The sequence below is a fragment of the Eublepharis macularius genome, chromosome 12, assembly GCF_028583425.1.
Source record: "Eublepharis macularius isolate TG4126 chromosome 12, MPM_Emac_v1.0, whole genome shotgun sequence".
NCBI classification, from domain to species: domain Eukaryota; kingdom Metazoa; phylum Chordata; class Lepidosauria; order Squamata; family Eublepharidae; genus Eublepharis; species Eublepharis macularius.
This window is the reverse complement of record NC_072801.1, coordinates 9,512,798-9,538,716: the sequence shown is the minus strand read 5'-3', so window position 1 is coordinate 9,538,716 and position 25,919 is coordinate 9,512,798. Positions and strand designations below refer to the sequence as shown.

At 47.9% G+C, this 25,919-nt stretch overlaps 1 protein-coding gene across 1 annotated transcript in view; it reads left to right on the top strand.

Annotated features, from left to right (window-relative positions):
• The first annotated feature begins 8,821 nt into the window (after nucleotides 1–8,821).
• The window catches only part of LOC129339048 (syntaxin-binding protein 4-like), a 73,171-nt gene continuing 56,073 nt past the window's right edge, over nucleotides 8,822–25,919 (top strand). The window contains exons 1-2 of the mRNA XM_054993655.1: nucleotides 8,822–9,200; nucleotides 9,257–9,476. Coding sequence (XP_054849630.1) covers nucleotides 8,822–9,200; nucleotides 9,257–9,476 — 599 coding nt within the window. The remainder of the gene's footprint in view (nucleotides 9,201–9,256; nucleotides 9,477–25,919) is intronic.

Genomic DNA, 25,919 nt, shown 5'->3' with positions numbered 1-25,919 from the left:
GGGGGGGGGACCAATGAAGATGTTTCAAGAGACGATGGAGGGGCCCCTCAGTTTGGCCATTTCCACATGTCCTTAAAGGGACGGCCCACTCACTGAATGGTCGGCAACCATTTTGAAAATGGAGACGTCTGGAGTCAAGGGGAAAAGCCACCAGCGTTCAGTGAGTGGGCTGTCCCTTTAAGAACGTGTGGAAATGGCCAGTGTCAAAATCTTTTGAGCTGAGTACAGAAAGTCCAGTAGGGATAGATTGTTTTAAGAGCTTTTCTCAGCTCACAACGACACTTCTTTTGAAAATATAAAATCCAGGAGTTATTTGGATCTTCCTAGAGCTGATCAGAAGGCACAGGTCTCTTGGCACAGTCAGTTTGTTTTCTCAGAGATGGCACAGAAGGATGAAATCCGATAGGCAGAGGATGATCTTACCTATGGAAAATATTCCCCTCTTGGGCAAAATACTTGTATTCCCTACTGGCTTTAGAACAGGCCATTTAGTATGGGTTATTATATCAACCCATTCCATGACCACATATAGTCTACTTATGTTGATTCTGCACCTGGACAGGTTGATTGTGCTTCATGTAATAAATAGATAATGGCGTATAGCGATTCATTAGTGACTGCTGAAGAAGGCCTTAATGGTGAAAACGTACATGGTCTAGTGATCACAGAGTGCGGTCTGGTCATTTGAAAGTGAAATTGTATTTTCCTGCTCATTATTTGTATTACACAAGAGGAATCCTGTTCACTATATTTGTATTACAAAAGGGGAAGGTGCCATACTTAGTTGCTATACATATATCCATTGTTTTAATGCTCTGATTTTATTATTCTATGTTCTATTAAATTTTTGTGTTAGGTTTTTTCACTTTCTGTACTCCCTCTTGTATTTTGTTCATTTTGCTTTGCTTTTCTCAACCTTTTCGTGTTTTTTTCTCTTTATTTTTTCCCATCCAGTTTGTTAAGTCATAATTCCCACTGGCTTGTTTTAGTACTCTGACAGGCAAATTGAAGAGCTAGCACGTGTCATGGTCAAGGACGGCTGACCTTGGACTTGGGCTTCAAAGCCATTTTGAAAATGAAGATCTTGGACCATTTATTCTCTCTCTCTCTCTGTCAGTTTAACCTGCTTCACAGGGTGGTTGTGAGGATAAAATGGGGGTAAGAAGAATTACTTGTGTGCTGCCATAAATGCCTTGGAGGTAACAGTTGGATTAAAAATGCAATAGAAACACAGAAGCCCCATCACGGCAAGGAAAATACCCTTCCACTTAAATCTTCTTTCATTACATTCTTTTTCTGCCACTATTCCTCTAAGGAAGTCTGGGAAGCATACCTGGTCCTCACTCCTCCATTTTACCTCCAGTATAAGAAGAGAATGACTGATCTGAGGCCACTCAGAGATCACCGTGGCTGAAAGGGGATTTGAACCCAGGATTCCTGGCCAGACTGCACTGCCTACGAGCGTCTTATCACAGAACTGTGAATGGGCACTGCCAAAATAGGGAGCCTATTCAGAAAGGAGCTATTGCACCATGGCAAAAGGAGCTGCTTCTTTCCTTTCCGGCACTCTCTTCTGGACTGCAGGTGCAAGAGGCCCTGCTGCGTACACTCGCACACCAGAAACTGCACCGGTGAGCAGTGCTGTTCCCCTCCCTCGCTCTTGGCAAGGCCACTCCCTCGACGAACCGGCTCCTGGGTTTCAGGAACAGGTTTGGCCTGCCTGGCTCTGCTGTCAGCCCTCCTTCATTCCATCTCTCACAGTGCCATCCCAAGCAGAGCTGTGCCCTTCTAAGCGCATCCACTTCTGTGGGTGTAGAAGAGTGTGACTCTGCTCAGGACTGCACTGTCAAGAAACCAAAAGTTTACACCCTCTCTCTTTCTTACCAAGTCAATGAGCCGGAATCTGCAGCCCATCCCAGAGAGCAGAGCTGGGAGAGGTATCCTAGGAGCCCTGGGGAGTCCCCCCACCCCTCACAGGCACACATCATGCTTGCCCACTTGGATGTGGGAAGTACAGAGGATCCTGATTGTGCAAGTGTCTGCTTGGTGTCCCACTGGGGAGAAAGGTGCTGGGTATAAACAAAATCAAGTAAATAAGCTTCCTAGTGCAATTTTATCCCACATTTCCGCCAAAGAGTGCAGGGGGGCATATGCAGTGTCCCTCCTCCACTGTATACCTCACACCAACCCTGTGAGGTAGGTTTGGTTCACTGCTGAGCAGGGATTTGAACCCAGGGCTCTCAGATTCTAGTCTGAAACTCTAACCTCTACCCTGCCTTGACTCCTGGTTTTAAGAACTCCTATGGTCAGGAGGCAACACACCTGGGATCACTGGATGAGGCCCCAGCAACTGGAATTTGGGGTGGCCAGATGCAAAAAGACAAGACTGTTTTGCAAAGACAACATACAGAGGAGCTATGGCAAGTGGGGGGGGGGAGGAGTTGGCAATCTCGTCAGTGTAAAGATGATCAGCTGATCTTGCTTGTATTCTGATTTGCTTTTGAATTTCTGCATCTAATTCTATTTCTCAGTGTAATATTTTCAAAATTGAAAACTAGCTTGACTAGTTGACCTCTCTCTCTCTCTCTCTTCTCCCCCTTCCTCTTAGCCTGCATCTCTTACTTTCAAAGAGAGAAATGTTCTATGCCTGATTTCTTCCTTGCCTGTAGATTGTCTGGTTCAAACACTTTGACAGAAATGCTTGGCTGGGAAATGACAAAAGCCGGGAGCTAAGAAGAAGGGAAGTCTTTTGCTCCCTGGTACCTGCAGCAGCTCCCAACCTCTCAGAAGGCTCTTTGGGGAAGGTAGGCAGGAGTCCTTGAAAGCAGAGTTGCTGGGAGGGGGAGCAGGCTAGGCTGGCACAGTGGGCAGTTTTGGCAAAGCCTTTCCCCTTTTTGACCTCTGCCAAAGATGAATGGGAGTCTCGTGGTACAAATGAATTTGCTGAAGCTTCAGCTTTCGTGGCCTGGAAGAAGTCCACTCTGTGTATGTGTGTGTGTGTATAGACTGGGGGATGGATGATGTACAGTGTGTTGAAAAATACCAAAGAGTCCAGTAGCACCTTTAAGACTAATCATCTTTACTGTAGCATAAGCTTTCAAGAACCACAGTTCTTTTTGTCAGATGCATGATGCATCTGACAAAGAGAGCTGTGGTTCTCAAAAGCTTATGCTACAATAAAGTTGGTTAGTCTCAGGGCTTTTTTTCAGCTGGAATGCGGTGGAACGGAGTTCCGGAACCTCTTGAAAATGGTCACATGGCTGGTGGCCCCGCCCTCTGATCTCCAGACAGAGGGGAGTTTAGATTGCAATCTAAACTTCCCTCTGTCTGGAGATCAGGGGGCGGGGCCACCAGCCATGTGACCGTTTTCGCCGAGGGCAACCCACTGAGTTCCACCACCTCTTTTCCCAGAAAAAAAGCCCTGGTTAGTCTTAAAGGTGCTACTGGACTCTACTATTTTGCAACTACAGACTAACACAGCTAACTCCTCTGGAGTGTGTTAAAAGGCCATGAAACACAATGCAGCTTGTGGCACTTCTATGTAAAACTCAAAACTATCCAAGGTAGAGCCAAGATTCCACCCAGTGCTTCATCCCACTGCCTTGCCTGCTCAGTGGCATTTTTTTTAAAAAAAGGAAGCATTTCCTTGCAGAAACTTGTGGTATTGGCTTATTGTGACACTAGCAAAGGCCCATCCCTGGCCTGAACAATAGATCCAGAGCAGGGACCGAGAATAGCACAGGAATGTTTAAAAATAGAGCGGGTTGGGCCTGCCAGGTGTCTTGCAGGGATTTCATTCTGACTGATCACCTGTTCATTTCCTCCCTCCATGTTTGCTGCGTGTGGTTTCCTGTCTACACCAATGGGAGGAAGAAATCAACCCCTGAAGCTGCTCCCGACTTCTCAGTCTGAGAGCTCCGCCAGGAGGCTGTTTTCTTTAGTGTCCAAGCATGAGTTTCCTTTCCCAGGGCATTCAGCACATTAGCATGATTGGGTGAAATCGGTTCTTGGACGTACTGTGTGACTGGTAATTTACGTGGGCACAGGGGCAGGGGCCTGCAAGTGTACCCTCTCCCAGATGTGGCACCTGAACACCCTCCAAGGGCAGCACCAGCACACAGAAAACAGATGGCCAGCATCCAGCTTCCAGTCATGCTGCTTGAATGTGTACTTTGGTACAGACAGGTTCAGCTGTAATGGAAAGCCGGAGTGTTTGATTAGAGCTGAGCCGAGCCTGATTTAAAAGCTTGTTTGGCTCGTTCACCACCCTGAGCTACTTTGAAGGAAGGGATGGGTAAAAATGCCTTGACAGACGGAGAGTGTAAATATCTGTGGTTGGCAACTGGAGGGCTGCACATTCATACAATCACAAGCCCCTTAGAAAAGAGCAAGAGTCCAGTAGGACCTACAAGACTGACAAAGTTTGTGGGAGGGTATGAACTTTTGTGAGTCATGATATCTGAAGAAGTGAGCAGTGACTCATGAAAGCTCATACCCTCCCACCAATTTTGTTAGTCGGACTCTTGTTCTTTTCTAATGCTACAGACAGACTAACACAGCTCCTCATCTTGATCAAGACCCTTAGGCTTGCTTGCTGAGGAGCTTCAAAATGAGAAGCACATGATGATGCTTTAAGCTGATCCTGCACTGGGCAGGGGGTTGGACTAGATGGTCTCTATGGCCCCTTCCAACTCTATGATTCTATGAGATTTTCAGAACATCGTTGGAACATATTTTAATGGTCCTTCCATGCAAAACAACAGCAACAAGACCTTCCACATATAGTATTACCATGCCAGGCCTCATTTTTACAGTCCCCCCTGGGCAAAATGGGCAAAGCTAAAGAAAGCGGTCAAGAGTGTTGTTGTGGTCAGGATGCCAGATTATAACTGGGGAGAACCAGGTTAAAATACTCACTCTCTGCAATGGTGACTCCTTGTCCTCTTGGCTTAGCCTACCTTGCAGGGTTGATGCGGGGATAAAAGTGTGCATGGCTCTCCCCTCCCCTGAGGAAGGATGGCATAAAAATGTGAATGATGGAATAGGGATTACTGGAGCATATGTGTCAGGGCCATTATGGTGTGGCAGGAGTGCTGTAGTTCCCTTTGCCCACAAGAAGGAGCTCTTGGATTAAATTTTGTTCCACAGCTTAGCGTGTGGCATTGAATGGAAGCATGCCTTACTGTAAGTAGGAACCACCATGCACATTTTTTCCTGTAATTGATAAACAACATGCCTGTTGCCACTGAGAGATCAAAAGAGCATCATAACTTTCTTTCAGAAAAAGAATCTGTAAGATTTTGAAAAGAGCAAGAGTCCAGTAGCACCTATAAGACTAACATTTGTGGTAGGGGATGAGCTTTTGTGAGTCACAGTTCACTTCTTTGTAAGGATTTGATTTACGTACAACTGTGATCATGGAAACAATGGTGGTGGTAGTTTCATTTAAATGCAGACCAAAGCTGGGGCTACTCCCTCCCCCAGGGTCTTGGTTCTTTACATGGAAGCCACCGTGTGGAAACTTGTGCATGCAACATCCCACTGCTTGATTGGAGCCTGTATCTGTGAAGTAAACCTAAGTTCCTTCTCTGGGTGTGTATCACTGTTATTGTATTATTGTGGTAGATACCTGAAGAAGTGAGCTGTGACTCATCCCCTACTACAAATTTTGTTAGTCTTATAGGTGCTACTGGACTCTTGCTCTTTTCTACTGCTACCAACAGACTAACACAGCTACCCATCTTGATCTATCATTGTTCTTGTTTTTTTAATTAAAATATTTATTATTAGTAGAAAAATACAACACATCAAAACAAGCAAACCCACAAACCAAAGTTAACAAAAAAGAACATCCAAAATATAACCAATGACACAACTCAACGTGACTATATCAATACCGGTACGTAATAATTCTAAAAAATATATCATGTCTCGATAAATTGAAACTTTCAGGAGGTCAGCTTCTGTCATATATCATATTAAAGGGTGCCATGTTTCTACAAAGGTAGATCACATTGCACACTGCATTTTGTCTGACAGTTTCCCTAAAATGAAATAATCCCATAATCTAGTCTGCCAAAGTTTGACTGAGGGAGGCAGTTTATTTTTCCAACGAAGAGCAAGAATAGATTTTGCTATTGCTAAAATAGTAACTAACTTTAATACACTTTGGTTAGGAGTTCCTTCTAACCCAAAGTTTAATAAAACCGCCTCAGGAAAAAAGGTACTTTATAACCTGTTATCTTGTAAATCTGTTGTATTATTTTCTCCCAATAATTCTGAATGAAGCCACAAGACCACCAACAATGCATAAAATCTCCATGATAGCCACAACCCTTCCAGCATTTAACGGCAGAAGAACCAGCTATCCATTTTATCCTAACCGGAGTTAAATACCAGCAAGTTACAATTTTTATTGATTGAAAACGGATATTAATAATATTGGAGTTAAATGCTGAGGAAGTCCAAATACAGTCCCAGTCATCTATGTTGACTCTGTTTTCAATCTTTTTGCCACTGCATTTGATATTTTTCAAATGAATAGTCAATACAAAGTAAAATCTTATAAATATTAGATACCAATCCAGTGAGTTTTGATGAAGCAGCTTTGATAAATGATTCAAAATCTGTCAAAGGCCTACAAAGAGATTCTTTTAAACTCAGAGAATTAAACAAATGCCTAAGCTGTGCATAATAGAACAAAGGTATTGAATAGCTTAACTTTTATTCCAAAATTACATTATCAAGCAATTTCCCAGCTTTAAGAATATCCAAAACTCTATACAGACCTATTTCATGCCATAGCTGAAAAAAAATGTATTCAGAACTGGGCAAAAACCATACTTGATTTTAAAAAGATGAACACAGAGATATTTCTGGTGCTAATTTTGACCTTCATCTATCCCAAATTTCAATAAAAGAATCTGCAAAGAGATTATAATTAATATGTTGAGGTCCAGATTTAGACCTTCGCCAAAGCATGTCAATCAAGGGATAAGAAAAAATATTAATATTCTCTATTTTCATTGAAGCCGCGGATTACCAGAAAGCAACCTTACCATATTTGCTAGTGATCTGGCTTCATAGTATAATTTAAGATTGGGTACTTCTAGACCTCCTTTATTATTAGGTCTATAAACTGTTGAGGAAAATCTTGGGCACTTATAGGCCCAAATAAAATTGTTTAATATTTAGCCAGTAATGAAAGTGGAATTTTAATTAGTAAGGATTGAAAAAGAAACAACAGTTTGGGAAATATAAAGCTTTTAATCAAATTTAAATGATCTGGCCAGGAAAGTGTTTTAATCTCCCATGATTTTGTGTCTTAATTTTTTCAGTAAGAGGGCTGAAATTAAATTTTATTAAGTCCTTTAAATCTAAAGGAATAATAACACTTAAGTGTCTCCATGAATTTGTGAACAATTTATAAGGAAAATTACTGCTTATAGTGTCTAAAGTGGCTGAGTTCAAAAAGACAGGATATACCTCAGATTTTAGAGAGTTTACACATAATCCTGAAATCTGACTCAATCCGGAGAATAAAAATTGAGCCCTTGATAAAGAGTTCAGAGGGTCTGTTAAGGAAATAATAAGTCATCAGTTTATCTTTTGCTCTGTGCTTCCAGTTTTCATTCCACTTATTAACTTATCTCAACAAATGTAAAAAACCCACATACGTGTGTATGTGCAGGTGAGGGTGCCTTCTGCCACAAGAGGGAGTTCTTGGATTACATTTCCTGGACATTTAAGGGAGGGCTAGCCTGTGCTGTAAGGGGCAGCGCCCCATTTTATTCCCCCCCTCCCATAATTGGTATGAAATTGGGTGCCCGCCTGTTGCCACCGAGTGATCAGAAGGGCACACCATACACATGATTATCCATAGGAGCTGATGCCTGTCAGCGGCTAGGAGGATGTGCAATCCACCGGGCAGCTCAAATCTCGCTTCTGCCACAAACTTGCTTGGCACGCTCAGGCAGAACACATTTTTCAGCCCTCTTGCCAGCCCCGAAGGAAGCCGGAGCGGCTTCTGAACCACTGCAAGTTAGTTAGTCATTTGTCTAGTTATTCTAATCGAGTTTTTAGCTAGATTCGAATAAAGTTTTTTTTTTGTTTTATTTGCCATTGTTTCTGCCTCGCGAGTGGCTACTGCTATTTTCCAAGCACTCGCTTGATTTAAGAAATAATTATCTTTGTTTCATGCCCGTGTCTCGCGTGTCTGACTTCCTGGGCGCAAGGTCCTGCACACGAAGAACCCAGAGACCGGGGAGTCTCATACGAAATGTGGGGGGGGGGGGCAGAGGGTTTACCTCCGACTCCGCACCTGGCGCTCACCCTCGCCGTCTCCCCCGGGCTCTCCCCGTTAGACGAGGAGGCGAGCGGGGCAATGCCTGCGGTGGGGGGCTAGTGCACGCGCTCCGGCATCGCCCTCGGCCCTCGCCTCGCCGGGAGGCACCGGAGCGGCTCTGCGCGGCTCATTCCGCGGCTTGCCGGTCCACGCAGTCAGAAGCCCCTGGCCAGAGACGGCCGCCTGCGCTTCATCTCTGCCCCGCTCGGGCACCGCTGAGCCCGCAGGCTTATGCAACCCCGCCGCCCTTCCTCGGCCCGCTCGCGGCCTCCGCAGCCGGGCAGCTGTGCCGGGCAGCGCGTCCCCTTCCGGCTTGCCAGGTCCGCTTCTCCCGCGAAGGGCCACTGCCGGGCGGCAACCCAGGCCGAGCCCGTCGGGAAAGGCCGGGCCCCGTTCGACGCCCCCCTTCTCCCCCGGCCCGGCGCGGGGCTTCACGGCGGAGGCCCCCGGCGGCATTGGGATCGGGGGGGGCGGCTGATGCCAAGCCTCCCCGGCTGCTCCTCCCTGACCGTCGCGCCGCAGCTGAGCTCGGCGGGCCTTTGCAGCGCCGCTATCGGGGAGACGCGGCCCTTGGGCCCGCGCCGGCGCCCTCTTCCTCCCGGCCCTGCCGAGCCGCCTTTGCCCGGCTCTGCTCTTAGGGCTGCTTTCGCTGCGGGCAGCCGGGCGAGAGAGCCCAGGGCCGACGGGGCGGCTGCCGCTGCCCGCCTGCGCCCCCCCAAGCGCGAAGGGGCCGGTCCCGCCCCTGCCCCTGCCCAGCCGGAGCCGCCGGGAGCCGCCCGGCCGCCGCCCCTTCGGATTAAGGGCGCGCGGCGACAGCTGTTCCCCTCCGCGCGCGGGCCGGGCGCTGGCGGGGCAGGCGAGGGCGCTGGCCTGCGGGGCTTGCGTTGCGTGCCGCCGCCTCCCTCCGTCGAGGCTTCCGGCAGGGGGCCCCAGCGCCGCCCTCTCCGCAGCGGCGTCGGCTTCTGCGGCCGCGGCGCGACCCTCGGGGCGGCACATGGCTTGGGGCGCGGCGGACGGGCGGCGCGGCGCCTTCGGGCGCGGGGCGCAGTGAAGGGCCGCCGGGCAGGATGGCCTACCTCAAGCCCGCCGGCAGAGAACTGGAACGCTTCGACGGCCTCTCTCTCATCTACTGGTAAGAGCGGCCGGGCGGCGGGTGGGACGTCCGAAGCGGGGGGAGGCCGGAGCAAAGGGCCCGTTTGCGGCCGGGCGCCTGTGCGCCGAGGGGCCCTCGGGAGGCCGTCGAGCAGAGCCGGGCTGCGTTGTGGGGACAGCCCAGGCCAGCCTGGAAACGGGAAGACGCGCGTTCAAGGCAGCCTGCAGAGCAGGCTGGGCGGCGAGCTTCTTCTCGTGAGGAGGCCCGCTGGTGGGATTGCGGAATCGAAGGAGCAAATATTCTCCCTTGCTGTGTGGGATTGTTAGGCATGGTTTGAGATTGGGAGCATGCATCCTTATGTGCTCTGAGTGTGCGCACTCCATACATTATCTGTGTGCATCCTCTTGCACAAATGCAGCATCTCTGCAAATATTCCTGACCATGATCTCTCTCTCTCACTCACTCTCACACACGTTCCAATTGCACGCACATAGAGCCATTTGCACACGTGCAAGGGTGTGAGCACATGGCTTTTTCTTTCTTTAGATCTTTGTACTGCATCACAGGAGGCTGTCAAAAGAAAAGCCTTGAGGTGGACCACATAACCCACTGTTGCATGTTCAAATAGGTTGCACAGGGTTGTGTTTTATGTCTTTGTGTCACGTGTCTGTGGGAATACCATGCATTTGGTTCATGTACTTAGAATTGTGTGTTAAATAGCAAGCTTGTGTCAATGCTCTTTTTGTGTGTTCCGTGTGTGCTTTGAGCTTACCTTTGCTTGTATTGCAACTGATGTGAGTTGAGCATGTATGAGCACAAGTGGTAGTGTGCATTCACATGGAGTGCAAAATATGCACACATTCACTGTATCCAGAGAGGATTTTGCACATTGGCAGTCAGCATGCATAGCCTCTGTGTTATGTTGGAGAATGTACAAAGGTATACAACGCTGACCCATCCATGTACATATTATTGCATGTTTGACCTCCTTGGTGTCTGTGACTGGGTCTTTTGGTATAGTTCTGCCTGTAGTGTCACCTGAGGTCAGCCAGAGATTTAACACTAGAACCTTAAAGCTTCTTGATTGTTGAGACTGTCTCCAGCCTTGGAATGAAGCAACTGCCCTTGTGTAGGAAGGTTACACCGTTAGGGCCTAAAAAAAACCCTTGGAGCCACTTTGCTGTTTGCAGATGATCTGGGAGATAAAGAAAAAGCTGGGAATTACTTGCTAGAGTCAGGTGAAATGGGGCACACAGCCTTGGGATGTGGGAATTGCCTAAACTGCATTTTGGGAATTGCATTTTGGAACAGTAGTTTTGTTTCCTGTTGTAGTTGTGGCAGTTTGCTTCCTCGAGTGCTGGCAGTTGCGATGTTACACACCTATATTTCCTTCTGAAGCTTCAAATATCTGCTTAGGGTTGTGCAAAATGAAACAAATGAGCCAGAAATGCACTCGGAAATTGCTGTTTCATTTTGTTGAAGCAGCTTTTAGAATGGTGAACCAAATCCAGGAAACCAACTTATAATAGCACACTTCCACCGAAAAAAGTTTGCGTGTTTTGTTTCGGTCTGTATCTTGTAGCCGGCAGGCACTGGGTTTGCACTACAGCATCTAGTTTTCCTTAATAGCATTCACCAGTTAGATCCCAAGGGGGAGAGAGCCCTCACGTTATTAATTAACTCTGTTGGTGGGAAGAGGGAATGTGTGCGATGTATATGTGAGCATTTCTCCCCTCCCCTCGTCACTACCTGAGAAACGGCATTATCTCCCTTCCGAGGGGAGACCCCCCCCCTCCCTGCCTATCAGCTTTGGAAACATTTGGAAGGGGGAATGTGCAGACTTCAATCGTAGGCTGTAATTCAAAAGATGCTTCCTTGGGAATAAGGACTATTGACTAAGATGGGACTTACATCTGAGTAGACTAGTTTAGGGGAGTGCGTCCTGGTTTGTTTTGCAGTGCTACCCAGGCACCAGTCTGTCTCTCCACCCCCATCAGGGGGGGCATTGGACGAGTGCTATGAGGAAAAGTGCTGCTGGGGACGAATGCTTTGTTCAATCAGTCAGACTTGATAAAAGCCCTGGAAGACTTCAGTCACAGGCTGAAATTCTAAAGACACTTCCCTGGGAGCATGCACAAGGAAACATGGCACCAAAGGTAATAATTTATTGGTGCTGTAGAGAGAGAAAGAAGTGAACATAAAACAGGATTTTTAATGCTGCTGTTGCTACCCTGGTACCCCTTTGCCAGTCAGTTTCTCAGCATAGAGGGCAGCCACCAACACTCGCCTTCTTCAGGGTCTCTTGATGTGTGGGTGCGTGTAGAGCAACTGAGGAAAAACTCAGTGGATCGATGGTTTAGAGGGAAGATTGTGTTCTGTGCAATTTTTGTGGTGTTTAGTACAAAAACAGCTGCCCCAAAGACCCTGGAAGCCCTCATTGCAAAGAATGGGGCTAAAACTCATGATAAGGAAATGACCAAACGGATTAGATTCAAGCCGGCAGCTCCTCAGCTGGAGAAAAAACAATAACAGTTCATAGTGGATGAACTGGAACCCCCAGAGTTGAAACTGCAACAGACATTTTTTCAGTGTGCACCCCTACATCTGCTGCCACCTGGTCCTCCACTGCCATGCCTCCCACATTATACTGCTCATAGTCAGTAGGGTTTACCAGCTTGTGATGTTGACGATACCTGGTCAGTGAATGGTACCAGAAAGGTTTGGACTAGTCGGTGGAGATGTGAGTTTTTTCTCTGAGCCGGAACCAATGGCTTCTGTGGCTGTCCCAGGCCACCAATTGAAGACCTGGAATGGTCACAATGTTTACATTTTCCTTCCCAAACTTTTTCTGTGATTTAAGTAGCCTCTCTGAAGCTGCGCTGGAGGAACAAAACAGGCTTTGTGTCTGTTTTCCTGTTGTGAGTCAGGCCACTGTTTTTGGATGCCTCAAGGCAAGTTGAATCTCTCCAGAGTCATCTCTAGTGCCAGGATGTGCAATGGACTACAGGGGCGCCAGCCTCTTTCCTCTGGGCCCAGTAGGAACTAGAAACATACGCTTTCCTCCTGGTTCCAACAGATATGTACAACTTCACAAGCCAGGAAAGAAAAAAAGAAAGCTATTTTATTTCTGAAACGTTATCAGTAGACCAGGTTGTGGGAATGGGCTTGCACGCCAAGCCCTAGTAAAGTCTGGTTCCAGGAGGGCAGGGCATCCTCTAGCAGGGACTCTGAGACAATGCATAGGGAGGACATGGCCCACTGACCCTGCTGTATCTAGGGGTGCTGATACGGACCCATTGACTCATATCTGAGCTCCTTCCCTGTTATTGGACCCCTTTGATCATCCTCTGTGCCCAGGAACCATGAGGGCAGTTCTGCTCAGATGCCTTTTCTTAGACAGAAAGCAATTCCTCCATTAAGTGCTTCTAGAATAACACCCTCTCCTTATGGCCCGGGAAGGGTAGAGGTACCTGGACCCTCAGGTTGCTGCCTTGAAGCAGTTGATGCTTAAATTCCCTCATGGACAGCTCCCTAGTTGCAAGAGAGTTCTGTCCCAAGATTTCCTTTTGCTGCTGAACAGCTCCTTCATCTTCCTCCCTTCCCCTTCTGCACCCACAGTGACCAGGCTGCTCCCGGACTTCCAAGCCCCGGTGAAGCAAGATGTCCCCCCACCCCACCCCCAAGCTGGGGCCCTGGCCAAGAGCTGAGTTGATTGAGCGCCATTTCCCGCAGCCTAGCTCTGGGACACCCTGTCTTGTAACTGCAGCTTCATGAACAGAAGCCAAATGCCAGCTCCTCTTAGGTGTCAAAAGCCATTCCAGACTGCTTCACAGTCACCTTGGCCAACAATCTTAGCCATTGTGGTTTCTGTGGCTGATCAGTGGTTTCTGCAGGCTGAAAGTTTTGAGTGAATGAATGGCCATCTCATTCTACACCAGGGAATTAAATGGCAAGCAAAGGGCTCCTAGGTTCTTTTTAGCTACTGAAAAACATGGCCTGATGGAACTTAAACATCTGCTTGGGGAGGACCTGGTGCCTCTCCAGTTTAACATTAATATGGGATATTATCCAGAAATGAACAGGGTAAGCTTTGTACTTTTAAGGAAGCTTCCAGCAGAAGGCAACGTCCTTCATGGCCTTCTGTCCTGGGTTTAAAAAACCTAGTCATTCCAGGGGTTCTTCAGTTTGGATTGAGACCAAATGTTCTATTTCCTGTTGATTTTCAGCTGCTGTTATTTTTTGGATAGTGGTTTTATGAATTACAAACATAATGATGGGGTTTAATATGTATTTTTATATGTAAGACGGGTTACATTTAAGCAGCAGTTTGGTTTGTACACCAGTTGGTGAGAAAACAGTTAAGTAACTAACTACATGTGCTGGGAAGGGAGGTCTGTAACAATGGGCGAGAAGGAAGGGGCAGCGCAGAAAGTGGTTAGAGTGTTGGATTAAGGCAGGAGTGAGAGAGTCAAATTCCCACCTTTCTCAGCCCAGTCTCTCTCTCACGCACTAGTCCACCTTGCAGAATTGTTGTGTGGCTAAAACAGAAGGGAAAGACCATGCGTGCTAACTTGAGTGCCTTGGAGGAATTACGGGATACAAATACAAAGCGGAAGCAGCAGAGAGACCCAGCAGTGGGGCTCCTGCCCAGGGGCATGGCCTGCCACAGATGCCCAGCAATGTTGACCGCACACACCAGCCCCAGTTGGCAGAAAGATGGAAAAATACTCGCCCTTGCCAGGGAGGAAGAGCTTGGCCCACCGATCTTCTAGGCAGCCGTTGCTCCGTTCGTGTCCCAATACACGGACGATTAGTTCTTGTGACGCATCACCAGGAAGTTTTCTGCCCGGAGCAAACGCCCCGGCTCCCCGGAGCGGCCCCTGCGTGTGAAAAGGGCCAGCTGTGCAGCTTGATGTTCAGCTGTCCTTACACTTTTATTAGGATTTTGTCCAGGAAGCCAGCTTTGGAGGGCAGTAAACAGATGGCTGGGAAGATAATGCGTCCCCATCGCTTTGATAAATATGGCCCAACTCAGTGACTGATTAAAAGATTAATTTGTTAGAGAGTTTGGGGGCCGGGGGAAGAAAGGGAGGGAAGAATAGACGGGATCTTGGCCTGGTACTTTTCCAGTCAGCACACCTCACTGAGGTCACAGGAACATATGTGGGCTATCTTCAGTATCTTTTTTTTTTATACTGAGGCTTCGCTTTCCATCTTTCTGTAATGGTGAGCAAGTACAGCATCTTCCAATACCAGCCTTCAGTTTCCAAAAGAAAAAGTGACAGAACTACATAGCTACCTTGCAAGCACACAGTCAGACCTCTCCGGTGGGGCCTGTGGGGGCTTTGTCCCCCTTGGGGATATGCGGGGACCCTTCCCCAAAGTTTCAGTTTTCAGTTTTTTTAAAAAAAAGATGTTAAGTAGAAATAAACCTGCTGTACGTGAGTCCTAAGGCAATGGGTCAATCAGCAAGCACTATGGTTTTATTTTTAACTTTACAGTATTGCTTTTTAGTTAATGACTGTTGAGTATAGTTCAGGACCTTTAAACCTACTGGGTTGGTTATGTTTAGGTTCTGACTGTTTTTGTACTGAATCCTCCCCCCTGCCAACATCTGCAGAATGGATGGAGAGGGGTATGCATTATTCATTTACGTATTTCCAATAAGTTATATTTAAAGAAAACGTAATGCTTAGCAATAATCATAATCACAACAATCCCCAAGTTGTTTATGGCACCAGTCTTGTACTCTGTATTGTACTATGCTTTTAAATATTGTTTTTAGATAATTGTTTATGATTTTAATGCATAAAGTTTTCCTTTGTTGTTAGCCACTCTGAGCCCATTTGTGGGGAGAGTGGGGTTTAAATCTGATAAATAAATAAATAAAAATAAAAAACAAGCAGTGAACAAAAAATAACTTACACATTTTTTTTCAAAATAATACTAATAATAACATCTGATTGATATACCACCCTTCAGGACAACTTAATGCCCACTCAGAGCGCTTTGCAAAGTGTTATTATTATCCTCATGACAATCACCCTGTGAGATGACTGAGGCTGAGAGAGCTCTGAGAGAGCTGTGACTGACCCAAGGTCACCCAGCTGGCTTCAAGCGGAGGAGTGAGGAATCAAACCTGGCGCTCCAGATTAGAGTCCTGCTGCTCTTAAGTGACTGACCCAAGGTCACCCAGCTGGTTTCAAGCGGAGGAGTGGCGAATCAAACTGGCTTTCCAGATTAGAGTCCTGCTGCTCTTAACCACTACACCAAACTGGTCAAACCGTAAACAAGCCAACACAGTATTCACAGTGCTAATAATACCAAAAGCAGGATAGGCCAAAATCTGTAAGAAAGGCAGTTCCAAAATGGACACAAGTATGAAATGATACATTCACATGGTATATATGCAAAACGTAGCTGGAACTCTTGCAGTGGGGTCAGGTGTGATAGGATGGGGAAGATAATGTGCCTTGCCGTAGCCAGAGGGCCCCAAATTCTAGCTATTCCGTCAAAGCCAAGGTGCAGAGGTATAAGATTTCCAGAGGATTGGAGGGAGGAATCAGGGACTTTGAAGTCATCAGTAGGGTCATTTCCAATGAACAGAGCGTTTCTTCCCCACCCAGCCCCCAGTAACCCTTCTTGTGTCCTTGTTGCTTTGAAGCTATGAAATCAGCTTTGCAAAATTATCATGAAACCGCACGGCTCATTCTGCCAGCTTCTAGCAGGATGAGGATCAAGCAAATGAGATTTTCCACGCTTGTCAAAATTGGAAGCCTCTCTCTCTCTCTCTCTCTCTCTCTCTCTCTCTCTCTCTCTCTCTCTCTCTCTCTCCCCCTCTCTCCCCCCTCCCCCCCTCTCCCCCCCTCCCTGGAGATTTTGGGGGAGGAGAGGATTGTAAGAGCAACTGATGGGGCAGAGCGGTACCTCTCTCTTACTGAACTCACTGTGTGTGACCCAACCCGACTCTTCAACCAGGCAAGCAAACTGTCATGTGTCTCTGTGTTTTGCATGAGAGAGTGCTGGAGACTTCTGGCCTCTTTGCTGTATTGGCTTTATCTATGTGCATACCAGCAGAACAGGGATAGAGGCACAGAAGCATTCCCACAAGGGAAATCTTAGGGTTGCCAACTCTGGGCTGGGAAATTCCTGAAGAGTCCAAGGTGGAACTTGGGAAGGGCAGGATTTGGGGCTGGAAGGAGCCTCAGCAGGGTATAGCACAATATGCACCTTCCCAAACAGCCATTTTCCTCCAGGGGAACTGATTTCTGAAGTATGGAGATCAGTTGTAAATCCAGGAGACCGTCAGCTTCCACCTGGAGGTTGGTAACTATATCTCCAAGAGAGCCTGCACCTTGAGGTGAGTTGCATCCAGACAACTCGCAGTTCCCTCTGTCTTTTGCAGTGCCGTCCTATGCATCGCCTCCAAGCCAAGATGGTCAAATCATTCAAACACATCCAGTTCCCCCGCCTATCAGGGAAACCAGCCGATGGTTCCTAGGAATGAAACATCAACCAGCCATTCTGGGATGTTAGCCTAACAAAGGAATAGTCAGGCATCTGCGCTGGCTGTGTGATTCTGGAGGCTTTAGTAGCTTTTTTCTTGGAACAGCAAATGCGACGGAAGCTGTCTGATTGCTGGCCAGCCAAGGGGCACAGCCAGCCTGGGGGAGCGGTTTTGTGTGAAGCTGCTTAGTGACGGGGGAACATGGGCCCACTGGACTGCAGTGCTGGCTAGGGAGCACGAAGCGCCTGAAAGATTAAGTGGCTTTGAGGGTCATTGGTGGTGGAGAGTGCCCTCAAGTCATAGCTGACTTATGGCGACCCCTGGTGGAGTTTTCATGGCAAGAGACTAACAGGTGGTTTGCCATTGCCTGCCTCTGCGACCCTGATCTTCATTGGCGGTCTCCCATCCAAGTACTAACCAAGGCCAACCCTGCTTAGCTTCTGAAATCTGACGAGATCAGGCTGAGATCTGACGAGATCAGGCTCACCTGAGCTATCCAGGTCAGAGTTTGAGGCCTTGTACAAGCCTTGTAAGAGCAGCCAGAGGGGTCCTTCCCTGGCTCCCAATTAGATGCCAGCTCTTCCTTCCTCCTCTGGAGCTGGGAAACGCCAGTGTGCAGTTTGGATCTCTCAAAGGCAGATGGAGACCAAAAGATGTGGCCTTCAAAGCAAACATCAGGAGAGTACAAGAAAAAGAATGGAATGAATTGGAAATGCTAGAAACAGAAAGATTCACAAATGGCACTATGTACAAAAAAGTGGGGCGGGGGGGAGGCATATTTGCTCATCCCTGCTATTGAGTACTTGCAGGTCTGGTCCAGGATTTGGGGTTCCTGGCCAGAGAGCTCTGCTTATCCCCACTTTTACCTACCATGCAAAACCCCTTCCTGCCTCTTTGTTCCTCTCCCACCGCCCATCTGTGCATCCTTCTACTTCCCCCACCCATGCCCCTGGCCCCATGCAACCTGCCCACTACTCCCCTCATGGCACTGGGCAGCACATGGGGAGGAGGAAGGCTTTTAAGTGAGTGAGTAGGTGGGATAAGCCTGTGTGGGTTGGAGGCTGGGCAAGCATGCAGACAAGGGGGCGGCAGCAAGGATCCCTGCCAGAAATCAAGAAGAGTAAATCAAAAGAGTTTTTGGCTAAATATTAGGAAGAGCTTCCTGACAGTTAGAGCGGTCCCTCAGGCTTCTTCGGGAGGTGGTGGGCTCTCCTTCTTTGGAGGTTTTTAAGCAGAGGTTAGATGGCTATCTAACATCAATTGGGTCACTTGGAGCATGCTGGTGGCAAGCCAGAAAATTAATACTTTCTCCAAGTTCAGCCTTCCTAGGGAAACAGCCTGCACTCTCCTGTCCTTTGTATCTTTGTTTTCTGTGAACCCAGGCAGATCCTGAGAGGGAGGGCAGGAAGGGTTGCATCAGTGCTTAGTTCTCGTGGCCCCTTCTTACATGCCCAGGGTAAGGCCAATCGCCACCTTGGGGTCAGGTAGCAAATTTCCCTGGGCCAATTTGGCTAGGGATCCTGGAGGTGTTTTGCCATCTTCTGGACATGCAGCAGGGGTCACTGGGGGTATGGGGAGAGGAGATAGTTGTGAATTTCCTGAATTGTGCAGGGGGTCAGACTAGATGACCCTGGAGGTCCCTTCCAACCCTATGATTCTATTCTATGATTTTAAGTTTTGGGCCTTGGCAGGTGCCAACCTCACGCTATGGTGCCAGCCCTAAGTGAAGGCAAGAATTTCTCTGTTCCCTTTCAGATCGCATAACACCATCCATTCCCCCTCTGACCCCTGTACTGTCACTTCCCTGATTACTGAGCAAACGGGCAAAGTTAAACCTGGGAAACCAGTCCAGACAGTCGGGATAGATGCCAAGGGAGGAGAGTTCCATTCTCCTGGCCACCTGCTTCTTTTAATAAGTTTATAACTGATAAAATCTTTGTGGCTGGGGAGCTGTGGGTGGGGACAGAGAAACGTGCAGGGATTTAGAAATGCAGGGAGACGGATTATCCGGTTAACCCTTTTAATGCATCTGAATTGCTGACTGAGTATGAAGCAAATGATTATTTTCTTGAATGACCGGGTTTATTCAGGGAATTATGCTGTGGCTCCTCCTTTCCTTCCACGTCTGGGTGATGGAAGCAAAACAGCCGCAGCAGAGAAGGGAACTAATAGCAGGACCAGCGGCAGTGGGAGTGGACGGGAATCGACTATTCTTACAGTGAATTCAAGTAATGCTTCCCCCCTCCCTGAAAACTTGACCCCTTTCCAAGTAAAGCAGGCAAATGTCCAGTGTAACCCTGGGGGCCTTCTGCAGAATGCAGCTGGAGAGACTGTGTGCACGTTGGGAACTGTCCCTCTGCAGAGAAGTCAAAATGCTCCCTTTGCACATCAAGGCCTCCACCTAAGGGCACGGTGCCTGGTACCCGTGCCAATCACTGCAAGGCCCAATGATGTACCAGAAATTGATTAATAGTCATTTTTTTGCTGCTTGTTTTGTTTAATTTTAACAACGAGGGAGAACTACCTTTCGATACTGGCAATTGTAAAGTGAAGTCAGCTGATTTCTCCAACACAAACGCCATGCCCTGGATTAGAAGTTCTGTACCTGAAGTGTTAACTGTCTTGCAAGGGCTTTTAATAAAATGACTTGCCATTTTCTATCAAGAATATTCCCAGAGAGAAGGACTTTATGTTCAGTTCCAGAATTTGTTGTGTCGTAGTAGCTGTTGGGACCATTTTCTGTGTTATTTTGGACTTCCAGATTGGACAGGAAAGCCATCTTATTGCTTTCCTCCCGTTACCTTTTGATTCAGAAGCATCCACTGAGCCTTGTGTCAAAATAGTAGATGGGAAAAAGGTGTGGACAGGATATGGCCCACCTCCTACAGGTGTTTGCTTGCTTGTTGCCCTCTGCAACCTCTCCCCTTCACTTGCAACATTTCTGCTTCAGGTACCAAATGAGAAAACTCTGCAAGTATCTTTACCCATGCAGGTTAGTTGTTTGTGAATAAATTGGGTGTGGCCTTGGCCACTTTCTGGCCATAGCGTAGCACAGCAGCCCATCTCTCATGGTGCCCTTTGCTTGTTGCCTCTGCAAAGCCCCTGCCTGCTACCAGCAGAGCCAAGGCAGCATCAGCTGTGCCACCGACTGCCCTGCACACACCTTGGCTGTGGCCTGTGGCCTTCCCCCTGTTGCCATGGTTACAGCCATTTTGAATCACACACACACACTTTCTAATCGTCCTGTTCCAGCATACAGTGGGCCGTTGATCTGATTAGGTGGCCAACTCAGCGGATGGAGAAGCAGGATGACGTGATGTGGCTGTTTGGCAGCTGGGGATTTAACCGTCTGTGGGAGGCAGAAAGGAAGGGATGGAGAAGGGTACACGGTATCCCAGTGTGTGTGTGTGGATGTGACCACCCTCCAAAGCAGCCATTTTTATCCAGGGGAACTGATCTCTGTAGTCTGGATATCCGTTGTAACTCTGGGAGGTCTCTAGGCCCAACCTGGGGGGTTGACAACCTCAGGCACCCTTTTAGGATGGCCGTTTGGAAAGGGCAGCACCTCCTGCCCATCATTCAGGCCCCGAGGGATCGTTTGGCACACCCGCTTTCCTTGCCAAGCAGCTCAGGGGTTCCGCATGCTAAGTGGCTCATGTCCTATGGAATTGAACCGGCCTGCATACTTGAAACGTGTGCAAATCCCATTTCTGTGACAGAACGGTGCCTCCCTGCCCACTGTAGGTACTGTGGAATAGTGTTAGTACCTAGCTGAGAATATGTGGCGTTTACAGTGGGCATTTAGGAGCCTTCAGAATGCTTCCCATGTCCTGATGCATATTTGCAACAGCCCTGTGATGTTCGGTCAGTATTATTGTCCTCCTGTTGCAGATTTGGGGAGCTGTAGGGTTGCGGGCTTCCAGGGGGGGCCTTGAAATCTCTTCAAATCACAGCTAAACTACACAGGTCAGTTCCATTGGAGGAAATGGCTGCTTTGGATGGCGAACTCAGTGGCGTGGGCTCTGTCCCCAAATCTCCAGGAATCTCCCAATGCAGAGGTGGCAACCCTAGCTTGCTGAAGCTCAGTTCTTCGTTTGCCTGAAGCCTTCAGGTGGGCTTGAGACAGAGAGACCTAGTGTGGCCTTTAGGTGGCTGTACTGCGATCGGGAAGACCTGGGTTTGAATTTCCATTGTTAGGTGAAACTTGCTGATTACCTCAAGCCAGTTGATCTCTCTTAGGGACATGGCTCAGGGGGGGGGAGGGGGGATCTGCTGCTCAAAGCGGGAGAAATAAAAGAATCCCGCTAGGTGCTCCTGAAACAGCTCTTGGGATTTTGGAATCTTGCCCATAAGTTGAAGTACTTTGCTCCTTCCCCCGTTCCTGGGAACGTTACCTGGCTGTGCACAGTATTCCAGAAGGTTAAATTTATGATTAATATTTGTTTCTTAACTAAAGGCCAAGCTAGTTATGATGTTGAATAAGCATGGTCAATTTCTTTCCATGGGAAGGGCAGGGTGGAGAGGTACATACGGAGAGAGTGACAGCGCAAACCTAAGCAACGTTACTCTCAACCCAGTGAAATCAGTGGGCTTAGACTGGAGTAACTCTTTTTAGGATTGAACTGTTAATCTATCAAAAGACAGGGAATGTGTCAAATGTAACAACCTGCAATATTAATATTTCACTCTTTCCATTACTTTTCCAGTCAGTCTTAACTTTACCAGCTGCTTTTTCTCCATAGTGGAGGAGATACAGGGGACTCCATATCTTTCCCTCCGTGGATTGGAAAGGAGCTGTGGGAGGTCAATTGTAATTATAAACAGGGTCCCATTGTATATTTCTCTTTACTCCATGTATATCCTGCCTTTCTCCCTGGCGAGGCCCCAAAGTGGTTTGCATCATTCCCTCCCCTCCATTTTATCCTTGGAACAGCCCTGTGATTAGGCTGAGAGGATGAGTCTCTCTACACAAGGCACATGTTCTTCACGTGTCGGGAGATGCAATGTTAGCCAGGAAGCATAGCTTTCAATGACATAACTGGCGGAGATCACTGCAGAGGGGACGGATTCTCTCATAGCTGTTTGCCACCTCTGGCGTGCCAGACTGTCTCCCCTTCCGGAGCCTTTGCTGTGTTGAGGATCAGTTAATTCCAGGTTTTAAGCAGCGAGGGCAGTAGAGCAAAGGCTTCAGAAGGAGAGACAGTCCGGCACGCCAGAAGCGGCAGGGGGCTGTGAAAAAATACGTCCCCTCCAGAGCGATCTTCACTGGCTCTGTCTTTTAAAACTACGCTTCCTGGCTAACACTGTGTCTCCTGGCACTTGATGAATATGCGGCCAGGCGTCTCATAGAGAGACTCTGTGTGACTGGCCCAATGTCACTCAGCATGCTTCTATCATGGCAGAGTGGAGATTCGAACCTGGGTCTCCCAGATCTTACTTTTTTTTCTTTAACCACTACTTGTGCTGTCTTGTTTACCTGCAGACAGGTTTTACACGCTCCCCTCTGCTGCTTCTGCAGTCATATTCACAGCTTTTCTTGGTTGCATTTCAGTTAAAAGAAATGAAAAAATAAAAAAGCAGAAGACTAACAAACACCACAGGTCTCTAATATCCAGGGCTTTATTTCAGCAGGAACACGGTTGAACAGAGTTCCGGCACCTCTTGAAAATGGTCACATGGCCGGTGGCCCCACCCCCTGATCTCCAGAAAGAGAGGAGTTTAGATTGCCCTCCGCGCCGCTGAGCAGCATGGAGGGCAATCTCAACTCCCCTCTGTCTGGAGATCAGGGGGCGGGGCCACCAGCCACGTGACCATTTTCTCCGAGGGCAACCCACTGAGTTCCGCCACCTCTTTTCCCAGAAAAAAAGCCCCGCTAATAACCTATCTACTTCGCGCCCGACATTCAATGATTCTGCTGACATTGTACGAAGCAAGTGCTCTTTAATGCTGCTTTAGGGGACAGGGTGGCAGCGTCGGTTAACTGTCAGGAGCGTTATGCCATTACTGTCCTCTGGAAGGTCACTGGTGCCTTAGGGATTTGGGATGTTGTGGCCATTCTCAATAGCAGGAAATGAAAGCCAGGAGTTAGCAAATGCCCGTCTGCAAATGAGTTGCAGTGGCAGATCTCTAAATACTGGGGCCGAGCAGGTGCGTGAGCGGCCTCTCCTGAAGCACAGTCGACTTCTGCTGAGTTCTGGCTGCTCTGGAGTCTTCTTTTCTTGCTTGGTGCTGAAATTATATTTAGAAGGGCATTCATCTTGTGGTGAAAATGTGTTGTGCTGAAACAAACCAACCTCAAAATATGGGACTTGGGACAGAAATAGCAGGGATGAGGAAGCCAGAATCCTCCGTAGGAGGAGCACCTCATGCCCACAGGAGTCACCAACCAGTAATTCTCAGGTTGTGTGCCAGAGCACGGTAGTGTGTGCTGTGAGAAATAAGTCACTTAAATAATTAAAGGCTTTAGTGGAACCAAATTTTCCACCCACAGAGGATGTTGCCTTCTTCGCCTGTGTGATTCACTGCCGTAGTTTTGCCTCCTTCTGGTCTGCTGTACCAGGATTCTTATTGTTACTCTATGGCAGTCATTTGCAATAGCATATTCTTGTCTGGACACAACAGTTGACTTGCAAATGTTTCTTCAGCACAAGTGTAGCACAATGTCCAACAATGTGTGGATGTAGCCCCTGTTAGTTCCACTGCAGAGATAGAACAAAATAAATCACTCTCTATGGAAGTTGCCTGTTACATATCTTCATGAATCACCGCTCAGTACAAAAGTTTAACTAGACTTGCAATGCTTAATCAAGTTATCAGACTGATTAATAAATCAAACCCATTCCAGATGATTAAATTAAAAAGTTTCCATGATTAACTTGATGCCATTTTTATAAGAGGAATTTCCTTTTCCTCTGTCTGTCTGTCTGTCTGTCGTTCTTTCTTTGGTCTACACATCCAACAGAATGAGGTGGCAGAGGCGTAGCATGGGTGGGCAGGGGGGTGGCCACCCCAGGTGCAAAGTTTTGAGGGGATGCCACTTCCACGCCCCCCCCCCCCCGCAGCATCCCTTTACCGTGGCCGCCTGCCCTAGCCTTGAGCAAGCCGGGTGCCCCTGTGATGCAGCAGTGAACGGGGAGGCGAGCAGGGAGGCGGGCTGCCTCCCCGCTCGTCTCTCTGCCCCTTTGCTGCTGCTGCCTGCCTCAGCTCGGCCCCCAGCGAGTCGGACGCCCCAGTGGTGCAGAAGTGAGCAGGGAGGCAGGCTGCTTCCCCGCTTGCCTCTCTGCCCCTTCACCGTTGCCACCCAACTCAGGTGAGGGGGGACGCTCTTGTGTGATGATGTCACAAGTGACCTCATGCAGGGCCGGAGCGCGTGTGCGCATGGGGCAAGGGTCACCACCTCCTGCCCCGGGAGCTCTATGACCACGCTACGCCGCTGTGAGGTGGCAGAGTCCAGACTAGAGTCCAGAGTATTGCACAACTGGAGGGTTGTGAAATATGTGCGCTGTTGTTTAAATGATTTTATACTGATGTTTTTATATCTTTATGCTATCTTGTTGATTTATATCTTTTTGTTGTACTCTGCTCTGAGCCCACTTGCGGAGTGAGCAGAATATAAATCTAATAGATAAATTAAAAGACTGTATCGTTCCAGAGTGAAAGGAGGACTCACATTTTTTATTTGCTCCCCTGTGGAAAATACCTAGCACTACATGAAGAAGGCTTGGTTATAACTTGTCTCTCTTTTTAATTGAAGGAGTATTCCAAAATATTAACACCCCCTCCCGCTTACCATTTGAGAAAGTACAGTCTGCTCAACCACCTCTGAATTCTGCCCTCCTCATTCTGCTCCATGTGGAGACTGGTCTCAGGCAGGCAAGGCAGCCTGCCTGCCATAACGGTGAATGCATGTCTCCTGGGGCGGGGGGGGGGGAATGGGCTTTCTTCCTGTAGTGTAACTTTCTTTTTTCTTGGTTGGGCTTTGGAGAGAGAGGTTACCAGTCTGGGAAATGACCTTGGGAAATTAAGCTTTGCAGCTTTTTCAGGACTTTTGCTGACTTCAACTGACTTGTTTGGACTGTGGGGAGGGGACTGGGGTCTGACCTCTCGGGGAAGACTTTGCTTCAGTATTCCAGGCAATCTCTATGTCTCACTGCATTTCTAGGGCGTTTTATCTGAATAAAGACCTTTAACTCATACAACCGTGTTGGATGAAGTGAAGAATCTGAGAGAATCCCCTAGCCAGGCCTGACAACTGGACCTTTCTCCTGCCAGGGCATTTTTGACCAGGTCACAGTTCCTACTTGGAATGATTCCCACTGGAGTCAATGGGCCTATTTCCAGTTGCCTGATGCAGACAGCAAGCTCCTTTTCTGAATTCTATGCAGAATGAATCAATTAATTTAGTTATAGGAAGCTGCTTTACACCAAGGCAGACGGTTTGTCCTTCTGCGTCTGGAAGGTCTTTTGCATCACCTGATGTCTGTGATCCTTTAACCAGTGAACCTGGACTTTCTGCAAGCAGTGTAAGTACTGGATCACCAAGCCCCAGCCCTGCATGTTTGTCCCATGATCAAAAAACAAATGTGCTACAGCCATCAGAAATCTGGCTTGTTGATCTCTAGCCAGTCCAGAGCAGAGCCTGAGAAGTGATCATTCCCGTTGATACTAAGAGACAGAACGGATGTCTTTTGGCATTAAGTGGTCACAGCATGTGGTGATATTAAATGGAGCATCAGACAGTGTCCCAAGACAAGGTCTTACAAGCAAGGATTTTTTTGCAGACTTCAGCCCTCTGGGGACTGCAGTGACCTTATTTGTATGTTGTCCTTCCTTCTATGCCACTTCAGAAAACTGGGTGCACATAATGAACAATAAAAACGCATCAGAGTAATTACTCGGCTGCTGTAATTATGTGTGAGCGGTGATGGTGAGGGGGGAAAGGGGAGGAGGCTGAGGATTTATTTTAAGTATAATTG